The sequence below is a fragment of the Mauremys reevesii genome, linkage group 5 (genome assembly GCF_016161935.1).
Source record: "Mauremys reevesii isolate NIE-2019 linkage group 5, ASM1616193v1, whole genome shotgun sequence".
NCBI classification, from domain to species: domain Eukaryota; kingdom Metazoa; phylum Chordata; order Testudines; family Geoemydidae; genus Mauremys; species Mauremys reevesii.
The window spans coordinates 28,650,469-28,662,893 of record NC_052627.1 but is presented as its reverse complement, the minus strand read 5'-3'; the positions used below and the strand labels follow the sequence as shown (position 1 = coordinate 28,662,893).

The 12,425-nt window shown below is 44.4% G+C and overlaps 1 protein-coding gene and 1 long non-coding RNA gene across 3 annotated transcripts in view; one reads left to right on the top strand and one right to left on the bottom strand.

The window, feature by feature from the left end:
* Nucleotides 1-1,002: 1,002 nt before the first annotated feature.
* On the bottom strand, nucleotides 1,003-8,989 carry LOC120407031. 2 transcript variants are annotated; one of them, XR_005599753.1, is made up of 3 exons: nucleotides 8,856-8,989; nucleotides 3,955-4,086; nucleotides 1,003-1,118 (listed from the first exon to the last, which is right to left on the bottom strand). It is a non-coding gene; the product is annotated as an uncharacterized LOC120407031 (long non-coding RNA). The 2 variants fall into 2 exon arrangements; XR_005599752.1 differs by lacking the exons at nucleotides 1,003-1,118; nucleotides 3,955-4,086 and adding an exon at nucleotides 6,844-7,340.
* Nucleotides 8,990-9,002: 13 nt separating this feature from the next.
* FAM241A (family with sequence similarity 241 member A) overlaps nucleotides 9,003-12,425 on the top strand; it is a 32,069-nt gene continuing 28,646 nt past the window's right edge. The window contains exon 1 of the mRNA XM_039542354.1: nucleotides 9,003-9,243. Within this exon, the coding sequence (XP_039398288.1) occupies nucleotides 9,142-9,243 (102 nt within the window). The 5' untranslated portion in view covers nucleotides 9,003-9,141. The remainder of the gene's footprint in view (nucleotides 9,244-12,425) is intronic.

Sequence of the window (12,425 nt, the reverse complement as noted above, 5' to 3'; positions counted from 1 at the left end):
CTGCTCTAGCTTTTCCAGATGTAAAGAACATCTGGGCCCTACTCCAAAATATATTTAGAAACAATTCTGCATAGCAATGACTTAGATATTATGAATTGTTCTTCCATTAAGAAAAAACTGATTTTTTGTTTTACATTTTGTCTGGTTTTGCTGCTGTTTGCCTAAGGTAGGTGCTAGTCCTCTATTTGTAACATCAGCCCCAGTATAGCCAAGGGCCTGATTCTACACCGAGTCATTCAGAGCAGCATCAGGACCCAAATGCAATGTCACACTTTAGGAATAAGTAGTAGAAGATGAATTTAAGAGGCATTATTTTTTCATGCTAGAGTCCTACTGGATATTGTCATCCCCAAGTTTCAGAAATCATTAGTCAGGCACCAAAAATCATGAGACTTTTAAAAATAAGTGTTCTTTTTATCTGCCTTCTGGTTTCTGAACCATTTGGGTGCAGTCCAGTCATGTTTTCAAGCTTTTCTCCATATCCCAGATGACTAGAAACTTTTTTTTGTTTTTGTTTGTTTGTTTGACGCGAAATCTCAGCTTTCATTTAATGACTGGATTCTATGTACTGAGGATGTGAGAAATATATCAAATGTCACCAGACTCTCAATTTAAAAAAATCACAAGAATTGACAACACAGAGACCAGACATTGCCCTGAGTCATAAAGTTTGGATACAGACCCAGACTTTCCCAAAGTTTGAAAGTATTCAGGGGTGGTGCTTTGATTTGAACTTATCTGTAATGAAGAACAGGAAATGAAAAAGAAAGAAAATTCAATACCAGACAGCGTAAGGGCAGAACTGGTTCACTGTAGCAGTGGAACTCAAATTTTCCAGGTTCTGTATCTAAATCAAATGGGAACATGTGCTGTATTCCAAAAAGAATAAGGCAAAACAAACTGTTATCCGCCATCTACTCTACTCCTCCTCCAAGTCACACTTCTACCCTTCAGCAATACAATCATTCACCCAGTTCCCCTCTCACCTTCCTTTTCGGAAGGCCCAAAACAGATTGCAGTTCAGTTCCTCTTCTCCCAGTCATAGCTCTCTAAATGGCAGATCTTGGCAACAGCTTCAGCTCTAGCAGCAAACATCAGGGCCAGATAAGCACTGTGACCTGAAGGGGAGTGGGAAACGTTGTTGTGCTAAATGAGAACTTTTTGCCTCCACTGAACTCTTCAGGCTATTTGGTGAAGCCTCTGGGGGTCTGGCAGAGAAACAGATTTGCAAGCCTGCCTCCTCCTGGTGCAGTTTTGCAAAGCTACTCTAGGAGCTTGTGTATATGAAGAAATTGACAGGAGCAGGTATTGCAGATTAAGCTACTCAGCAATAGCTATTCTGGAATAGCTCTCTCTATGCACACTACTCCAGAATAAAGGGGATTTTATTTCAGAATAATTACTCTGCTTTGGAAGTGCCCTAATTATTCTTATTTTTATTCTAGAATAGGATGTCCACGCAGGAAGCTATTCTGAAATAGTTTATTCCACAAAAGCTATTTTGATCAATTTCCCCATGTAGACCAGCCCTAATCTAGTGTAACCCAGGCCAGGTTTTGAGAAAGGAGGATGTGCACCACATACCATACATTATTTATTTGAAGAGGAAGTTTGGTCTATTGGTTAGAAAACAGAACAGTCTCTCACATAGCCTGGCTTCTAGTCTTGGCTCTTGTATTTATTTGCTGTGTGTAGCCTAGTATCTGTTTGAAATAAATGTAATATTTACCTGACAATGGTGTTTTGAGACTTAATTACTGCTGATAAAATACCTTGCAATTCTCAGATAAAAGCACTAATATTTAAGGTTTGGAAAAGAGGGGTATGGAATAAGAATATAAAGCTTGGTTATTGGTGACTTCAATTTTCTCTTGTTTATGTTTCCCTCTGAAGCTGTTAGACAAAGTGAAAAGGAAGAAGATTCTTGCGCTCCTTTTTATTTTAATAACAAAACAGGTTTGTCTTTATAAAAGTCTTTCATGGTTGTAGATTTGAGACATTCTACCTGGGTGTCTCTCATGAACTTGAACTAAGGCTACGTCTACACTACCGCCCGTCGGGCGGTAGCGAGTCGATTTTTTTTTCGATCGATATATCTCTTCATCTATATATCGATCGATCGATCATTTTCTCCCGATCTCGACCGACCTCCACGCCCTCCACGCGGCGCGGGCGCGCGCCGATAGAGAGCCCCATCGGCGTGAGAGCGCCGGTAAGTGATCGATATAATATAAGATAGACTTCAGCTTCACGTTCATCGTGGCTGAGTTGCGATATCTTATATCGATTTTATATTTAGTAGACCCCTAAGATGCTAGGTAAACCAACAAATCCCGGAGCATTTTATTAGCTAAAAGAGCTCTACTTGTGTTAAATTCTGAAAAGATTATATACTTGTCTTTCAATCTCCCTTTCCCTATCCAAAAAACAGAGGAGTTAATCATATAGTGGGCTTTAGTTTACTCTGAACCCAAGCTGTTACAGTGGTCATTAAGTCTTGCTATTTAGTTAAAATACAGCCTGTCATCAAAACAGGTTTCTGTTGCATTGTTTTGTATTTGCCTTTCAATCCAATAGAGAGCTCTGTGATTTTAGAATTCTCTTCTGTTTCTATTATTACAGATTCACTCTTTATTAAACTCTTCACATAGGTGAAGGAAAATAATTTGGCAGCATTAGAATTTGGCCTCGAGGAAGCATCTGGTTCCATCCTCAGGAAATACAAGTATCTAGACATTGAGAATGAGGGAGTTTTGCATAATAACTTTTTATAATATGAAATGCCACTCAGGTTCTGTTCGATGTTAACCTGCCTGACTGCCAGGAGTTAAATCAAAGGAGGCTGCTAAGGGAGAAACCAACAGGAAAGGAAAAAAATAACAAAGATAAAACTCCTTGGAGAAACTAATTGGGGATACCCCATGCCTGGTTCCAGCTAGCCTGGCAGGGTGCATTCCTCCCAGACCAAAATCTAAAGATCCTAAATCTTAAAGATGGTGGCCTCTGGAAGGAGGGGAGGGCTGACTGAGTTGCCAGCCAACTCTGTTGTGTTAACCTATTTTCCTAAATGATATGTTCCTTCTGGCAATTCAGTGCTACTTTAAGATGCCAAAGAGCCTGGTGGGCCAAACAGAAATGTGAGACGGGCTGGATTTTTCTCACCTCTGACCTTGAGTGATGTGCCAGAAGCCAGGCCTGGCATTGGAGGCCAACGTTCTCAAGAGGGACTAAAAGGGGTCTAATGCATGGCTCACTCAGAAACCGTGACACTAGGGGTATGTCTACACTACAAGCACTGCAGCTGCATTACTGTAGTTTAGGCACTTACTACAGCAATGGAAGGGTTTTTTCCATTGCTGTAGTAACTCCATCTTCTCGAGAGGTGGTAGTGGAATTCTTCCATTGTCCTAGCTGCATCTACCGCGGGGATTATATTGAGCATTACTATGTCACACAGAGCATGAAATTTTTCACAGCCCTCAGCAACATAGCTAGGTCAATCTAAGTTTAGTTGAAGCCCAGGCTTAGAAGGTGAACACAGCAATAAGATTGAACTAGATATTTATTTATTTCCCATGAACTGTGTGCCTTTTGTATTTGCTTTCCACAGATATTCTAGCAGATGTTTATTGAAAAGAATGCCTGTGAAAATAGCACATTTTAAGTAAATATTGAATATTCACATAAAGTAAATACATACAAAGTAAATTTTGAATTTGCAATTGTGAGTATCCACATCAGAAACCTGATTCCAAGAATAACTCAGCAAGTAAGGGATCAGAAACATACCATAAAACCAACCAACCCCTCAAATAACCCTCTTTTCTCCTGCACTGCCTGCTTATTCCCCTTTCCTTCGATGTCCCTTCCCTTTTCTTTCCATTTAGTTTATCCATCTTAAGTAACTCTGATCCCACCCTACCCCGTCCCCCACAAAAAAATTGTGGAACTAACATGATGTTTGCCGCCATCACATTGTTCATTCTGCTTGTGTGATTTATCCTTCCCCCATCTTCTGTCTGTCTTTTCTCTAGATTTCAAGCTCTTACTTCTATATTTGGCACTGGTATGACTGCTGCCAGAATACTGTGAAGAAGAAGCGAGAGACAAAAAGGCATCCTTTAAAAAGTGGAAGTTAAATCCTAGTGAGGAAAATAGAAAAAAGCGTAAACTCTGGCAAATGAAGTGTAAAAATATAATAAAGAAGGCCAAAAAATAATTTGAAGAACAGCTAGCCAAAGACTCAAAAAGTAATAGCAATTTTTTTTTAAGTACATCAGAAGCAGGAAGCCTCCTAAACAACCAGTGGGCCCACTGGACAATCAAGATGCTAAAGGAGCACTCAAGGACGAGAAGGCCATTGTGGAGAAACTAAATGAATTCTTTGCATCAGTGTTCATGGCTGAGGATGTGAGGGAAATTCCCAAACCTGAACCATTCTATTTAGATGACAAATCTGAGGAACTGTCCCAGGTTGAGGTGTCATTAGAGGAGGTTTTAGAACAAATTGATAAACTAAACAGTAATCAGGACGATGATATTCACCCAAGAGTTCTGAAGGAACTCAAATGTCAAATTGCAGAACTACCAGCTGTAATTTGTAACCTATCATTTAAATCAGTTTATGTACCAAATGACTGGAGGATAGCTAATGTGATGCCAATTTTTAAAAAGGGCTCCAGAAGTGATCCTGGCAATTACAGGCCGATAAGCCTGACTTCAGTACCGGGCAAACTGGTTGAAACTACAGTAAAGAACAAAACTGTCAGACACATAGATTAACATAATTTACTGGGAAAGAGTCAAAATGTTTTTTGTAAAGGGAAATCATGCCTCACTAGAATTCTTTGAGGGCGGTCAACAAGTATGGGGACATGGGGCATACAGGGAATATAGTGTACTTAGATTTTCAGAAAGTCTTTGACAAGGTCCCTCTCAAAGTCTCTTAAGCAAAATAAGCTGTCATGGAATAAGAGGGAAGGTCCGCTCATGGATTGGTAACTGGTTAAAAGTTAGGAAACAAAGGATAGGAATAAATGGTCAGTTTTCAGAATGGAGAAAGGTAAATAGTGATGTCCCCCAAGGGTCTGTACTGGGACCAGTCCTATTCAACATATTCATAAATGATCTGGAAAAGGGGTAAAAAGTGAGGTGGCAAAATTTGCAGATGATACAAAACTATTCAAGATAGTTAAGTCCCAGGCAGACTGCGAAGAGCTACAAAAAGGATCTCTCAAAACTGGGTGACTGGGCAACAAAATGGCAGAGGAAATTTAATGTTGACAAAAATGCAAAGTAATGCACATTGGAAAGCATAATCCCAACTACACGTATAAAATGATGGGATCTAAATTACTAGTGCCACTCAAGAAAGAGATCTTGAATTCACTGTGGATAGTTCTCTGAAAACATCCACTGAATGTGCAGCAGCAGTTAAAAAAGTGAACAGAATGTTGGGAATCATTAAGAAAGGGACAGATAAGAAGACAGAAAATATCATTTTGCCTCTATATATATCCATGGTACGCCCTCATCTTGAATACTGAGTGTAGAGGTGGTCGTCCCATCTTAAAAAAGATATACTGGAATTGAAAAAAGTTCAGAAAAGGGCAACAAAAATGATTAGAGGTATGGAACGGCTTCCGTATGAGGAGAGATTAATAAGACTGGGACTTTTCAGCTTGGAAAAGAGATGACTAAGGGGGGATATAATAGAGGTCTGTAAAATCATGATTGGTGTGGAGAAAATAAATAAGGAAGTGTTATTTACTCCTTCTCATAACACAAGAAAAAGGGGTCACCAAATGAAATTAATAGGCAAACAAACAAACAAAAGGATGTATTTTTTCACAGAATGCACAGTCAACCTCTGGAACTCCTTGCCAGAGGATGTTGTGAAGGCCAAGACTATAACAGGGTTCAAAAAAGAACTAGATAAGTTCATGGAGGATAGGTCCATCAATGGCTATTAGCCAGGATGGGCAGGGATGGTATCCCTAGCCTCTGTTTGCCTGAAGCTGGGAATGGGCGACAGGGAAGGGATCACTTGATGATTACCTGTTCTGTTCATTCCCCTGGGGCACCTGGCATTGGCCACTGTAAGAAGACAGGATACTGGGCTAGATGTACCTTTGGCCTGACCCAGTATGGATTAATCCAAACTAGATGATCATAGTGGTCCCTTCTGGCCTTGGAAACCACTAATCTATTAACCAAATTTATTTTTTAAATGATTATGATTTGACAAATACAACTCTTCCATGTAAACAAGACCTCAATTTACGTCTAAGGCGTTAAAACCATATGCAGTAATACCTGCTCTTTATAATATACAACACAATATGTTACACACAGTATGTACCTGTTCTATGTTATCTATAAATTTATGTGCAACAAAAGTCATGCACTAATAAATTTCTATTACCATGACATATGTGATCCATACTGTGTGAACTGTGGCCAGCTATGGTTCCTTAAACTTCCTGAGTTTTATAATCTATTGTGTTTGAAGTTAAACTTTCTTTGTATTCATTGTATTAAAACAAATAACAGAATTCACTTTGTATCAATTACATAAAAAGTTATGTTTATGACACTGGGAAAAGAAATCAACAATGAACAGTCATGGCATATGACAAATAACTCTACATGCTGCTCAGCTGAGTTCCTTGCAATAGAGCACAGACCACATTTTAACTCAGAAATTGTTTCATGAATCACCTATTCTCCTGTTCAGAACTGTGCAGAGGCCTGTAACCCTAAATATAGGTCCCAGTTAACAGAAGTCCAACTCAGCCTGTTATATAAAATTGTTCATAAAAGTCAGCAAAAGTCGGAACCAAATAGACTGGCACAAACTGGATTTATTACATGATTAAAAGAACTATGATAAGTGGTCTGCAAGACTCCTGGGAAAGTTATGGGCTGGCATGAAAATGAGCTGAAAGACTGTAGAAATTGGAGGAAGGGGACTGGTGGACTGGAGGAAGCAAGAGTCACCATAATGGCTGGCTGCCCCACTGTCTGCTGGGATCCTCAATGACACTGTTAGGCCTTTATCATACTGATCCTGAAAGATGTCCTGAACAGACAGGGACAGAAACAGGGCTGGCTCCAGGATTTTTGCCGCCCCAAATGGCAGGGGGGGGGGGGGGAAAGCCATGATCGCGATCGGCGGCACTTTGATGGCAGCTCCACCGCGCCGCTTTCTTCTTCGGCAGCACTTTGGTGGCAGGTCCTTCCCTCCGAGAGGGACCGAGGCACCCGCCGCCGAAGATCCGGATGTGCCACCCTTTCCCCTTGGCCGCCCCAAGCAGCTGCTTGCTGAACTGGTGCCAGGCCTGGACAGAAAGAAGGAACCAGATGACATCACCATTTTCATTTGTTTCTCCTTTTTCTTGTCACTCTCCTTTTATCATCTGTCTAAGGGTATGTCCACATTTTGAGTTGGAAGTGTAATTCCCATCTTGAGGAGACATAGTTGTGCTAGCTCTGGGAGGGGCTAGCCACCCCAAGTATAACCCCATCCAAAAAACTGTTTACATCCCTGGGTGCACCCTCTGCTGCTATGCTATATTTTTACAGCGCTAGGTCCATCAGAGCTAGTGCAGATATGCCTCCTCAGATGAGAAATTACACCCCCAACTCCAAGTGTAATGTACCTTGAGTCAGGCTTAGCCATCAAAACAACTCCACCTTTTCAAACAATGCTGAGAGCCTGTGACCGGAAAGACAGCTAAAAGCAGAAGCTGCATTTTCTCTTGGGGGGAGGAGGGAGGTTTGAGAGAAAGAGAGAGAGAAAACAGGACTGGACTCCAACAACAACAGTTTCAGACCATCTAAATTAACATTAAAAAAAGCATCCAATAGGTAATACCATTTAAAAGACTGTCAGAGTTTTCTCTGTATAAAAGACTATATACATCTAAAAGGAAAGGGAATAAGGGACATTGTTAAAAATGAAAGCTTTATTTAATACTTTGCGTTTCAAATGCTTTTTCTATCTAGAGATTTTTCTATCTCTAATAAAAAGTTTAAAATATTGATGGTGCTTGTTACAATGGAAGTTGCCATCAATACCTTGACACAAAAGCCTGGATCATACATAACTGCTTAAGGTTGTAACAGTGAGGAAGGGTTTAATTAAAATGTTATCTTTTACTGGTCCCTAGACACCAACACCCCCTTGTCAAAACAACAGACCATCTCCCTTCTCATTCACGATCATGCAGGATCACTGTTGCAGCTCCCTACAGCCAAGGCCAGATTTCCAATTAGGCACAGTAGGCACATGCCTGGAGCATTGGCATCCTATGGGCGCCTAAAAGTTAAAAGTGGGTTAGAAGTTTCATTTTTTACCAAATACAGGAAGGTCAATTGTGGACGGGGGATGCTGAAGATGCTATGCCTAGGATGTGTAAACTGTAAATCCAGCCCTGCTTACAGCCATTGCTTAGATTGTAAAAGGTGACAGGAACATTTTTAATATGGGTTTTGTCTTTTATTGGGATTTAGATGCTAGAAATAAGGAGTAGCAAGTTGCACCATATAACCATTCAGCTCTCCAGCATATGATCTGGTGGCTGCCACCAGCAGCAGTGTGTGGACTACAGTTTGGGAAATCTAGGGTAGAGTATTACAACTGTGACAAGAAAAATAAAATAGTCTCAGTGTCCAGTGGAGCATTCAGATTACACTCTATTAAATTCTGACTGTCAGGGCCTCATTTTCCCCTAGAGTAGGATGTGAATAGCTTCCCCTGAAGTCAGTAGGAGTTAGCTCGATCCGGCAGGGAAGGGCTCTGGCGCTTTGCCCTACTGGCAGTGCTGGAATATAAAAATTACACACACACACACCAGCTCCCCCTTCTCAGCCAGACGCACGCCCCGGCTGGGTCCTCCCTGGGGCACGTGCTGCCTCACGCAGGCAGGCCGCCAGCCCCACGGTCCCGGCCCCACGCCCTTCCCCAGCCCGTGCTGGCGCTGGCCGCCTCCCCCAGGCCCCGTGACCGCCCAGAGCCGCCCTGCCGCGGCGGGCATTGTGAGGCTGGGCGGCGCGCTGGGGCTCGCCCCCCGCCCGGGCAGAGGAGGCGGCGGCGGCGACGCTGAGGGCCAGGCTGCCCCCGGGAGGCGCCGGAGGGGAATGGGCTCCATGGCGGGGCTGCTGCCGCCCGGAGACTGCGGGTGCGATGGGGACGCGGAAGCTGCCGGAGCCCGGCACAGACACCGGCAGCCAGAGGAGCGGGTCAGTTTCACCGTCCCCGCCTCGGGGGCAGGGCAGGGCAGCCGCGCCCCAGAGCAACAGGCACCAGCTGCTAACAGAGACAGCAGCCGCTAGCCTCTTCCCCCAGCGCCGGGCGGGGGCGGTGTACCCGGGGCGGGCGGCAGAGCCCCCCCCCCCAGCGCCGGGGTCGGTGTACCCAGGGCGGGCGGCAGAGCCCCAGCGCCGGGGGGGGGTCGGTGTACCCGGGGCGGGCGGCTGCGCCCCCCCCCGGCGCGGGGGGGGGGGCTGTGTTTTGGGTGGGCGGCCGGGCTTTTGGGGGGGGCGGTAGCGGGGGCGGGCGGCAGAGCGCCCCTAGCGCCATGAGGGGCTATACCCGGGGCGGGGAGGGCAGCATCATGGGGGCTGTACCGGTGGTAAGTGGGCAGCGCCATGGGGGGCTGTACCCGGGGCTGGGAGTGGGCAGCGCCATGGGGCTGTACCGGGGCTGGGAGTGGGCAGCGCCATGGGGGCTGTACCGGGGCTGGGAGTGGGCAGCGCCATGGGGGCTGTACCCGGGGCTGGGGGAGTGGGCAGCGCCATGGGGGCTGTACCGGGGCTGGGGAGTTGGCAGCGCCATGGGGGGCTGTACCCGGGGCTGGGGGAGTTGGCAGCGCCATGGGGGGGGCTGTACCCGGGGCTGGGGGAGTTGGCAGCGTCATGGGGGGGCTGTACCCGGGGCTGGGGGAGTTGGCAGTGCCATGGGGGGGGCTGTACCCGGGGCTGGGGGAGTGGGCAGTGCCATGGGGGGGGCTGTACCGGGGGCTAACCCTGGTGCTGGTTGGTGTGTCTCTCCACTTCCCCCCAGCAACAAGTGCAGCACCAGGCACAGGCAGACCTAGCAGGGTCACCCCATGCACAGCTGTAGCAGGGAGGGGCGCGGTCCCGCCCAGGAGCATGGGGTGATGCAGCCCGAGTGCCTTGCCACGGGGTATATGGCCTCCACGCTGCCTCTTCCCAAGTGAAGGGGGTGGGTACAGCAGGGAGCACCTAGAGGCAGAGCGGTGGGCTCCATGGCGAAGCAGGAGCAGCTGTGCTCGAGACCTTTGGCTAGGGGTGGCTGTGCGGTGCAGGGCTGGCGAACTGGTGGGTGTGTTGAGTGCTACGGTCTCTGGACTGCACGCCAGGGGAATGGCCGGCCATGTGAACCAGCTCTGTCCAGGAGCAGGCAGCTTGCGATGTCCAACCCCAAGGAGATACCTGCTGTCCGGGTTTTCAAGTGGAGAGGATGTGGGACCTTTCTGATGAGCTGGGGCTACTTATTTAAGGGGTGTCAAGATTTTGGTATCTCCCCTGAAGATGTATAAATTATATCAGATTCATCACTTTTTATCTCCCTATCTCAAAAAGATCTTCAGTCACTCCATCTTAAGCAGGAAAACTGCAAATGAGATTTAATAGTATCCAGCTTTTGAGTATGGAACATTAAAAAATAGTATAGTTTTTGTATGGTGTAAGCCATCAAAATCAATTTTCTGCAGTTCCTGCAGCCTTGCACACAACTTCCTCAGTTAGCAATTTCAGTTTGGGACCGGTCTGAACTGCAAGAGACAGTTGAGGAGCAACCAAATACATTAAAGACTCAAAAAGACATTACAATAATACAAAGTGCATGAGAGGCAGTAAGTGTATATTGATAAACTACTATTTAAAAAAAAATTAGGTGATCTACTTGAAATTCATTCTTTATATTGAGGTAAAAGATGATTATGCAACCGCTTATTATAACGAACTTATAACAAACAACTCAAATTGTATTTTATAGGACTGCAGATTTTTAATCATGGTCAACAACATCCCTTCATAAAATGCAGTTACATAGTACAGTAACATTTGTTATGCCCTCTAATAGTTATAATCACTTCTGTGGTGAGGTGGCATTGTTTCCCCCACCCCCTTAATAAGAGAAATCAGATTTGGTGAGGAGGAATGTTTAGAATAATTATTATCTTCACAATGGTTCCAGTCCTGCATCAGGCTCTACTATTGCATACCCACCTGAATGCAGAGTTCTGTGCTAATGGAATGGAGGCTTTAGACTTAGGTCTGCTGCTGACTTTAGATGTAGGTCCTACCAACAAAACCCTTTAAAACAAAGTGGTGCACTTCAGAAAACAGTCTCTCATCAATATTTGGTTGAGTTGCCCCAGTTAATTAAAAGGACTTTTTAAAATGTCCTTTCATCTGTTAATAGCAATGTAGTATGCAGTATTGTAGCCATGTTGTCTCAGGATATTAGAGAGACAAGGTAGGTGAGGTAATATATTTTATCAGAGCAGCTTCTGTTGGTAAGAGAGACACTTCCAATCTTGCACAGAACTCTTCAGGTCTGGGAAACCTATTTAGAGCGTCACTACTAACACAAGGTAGAACAGATTGTTTATCATAAATGGTAACTACTCACCCACCTTGTCTCTAATAACTATAGGGTTTATGAAAACTGAATAATTATAAGAATTTAACTAGTTAGTTTGTTTACACAGGTTATGCATTTAGTATCACTTAGGGAAATTATATATTTCAGTCAACTAGCCAATGAACATAAGAACATAAGAACATAACATAAGAACATAAGAAAGGCCGTACCGGGTCAGACCAAGGGTCCATCTAGCCCAGTATCTGTCTACCGACAGTGGCCAATGCCAGGTGCCCCTGAGGGAGTGAACCTAACAGGCAATGATCAAATGATCTCTCTCCTGCCATCCATCTCCATCCTCTGACGAACAGAGGCTAGGGACACCATTCTTACCCATCCTGGCTAATAGCCATTTATGGACTTAGCCACCATGAATTTATCCAGTCCCCTTTTAAACATTGTTATAGTCCTAGCCTTCACAACCTCCTCAGGTAAGGAGTTCCACAAGTTGACTGTGCGCTGTGTGAGAAGAACTTCCTTTATTTGTTTTAAACCTGCTGCCTATTAATTTCATTTGGTGACCCCTAGTTCTTGTATTATGGGAATAAGTAAATAACTTTTCCTTATCCACTTTCTCAACATCACTCATGATTTTATATACCTCTATCATGTCCCCCCTTAGTCTTCTCTTTTCCAAACTGAAGAGTCCTAGCCTCTTTAATCTTTCCTCATATGGGACCTTCTCTAAACCCCTAATCATTTTAGTTGCTCTTTTCTGAACCTTTTCTAGTGCTAGAATATCTTTTTTGAG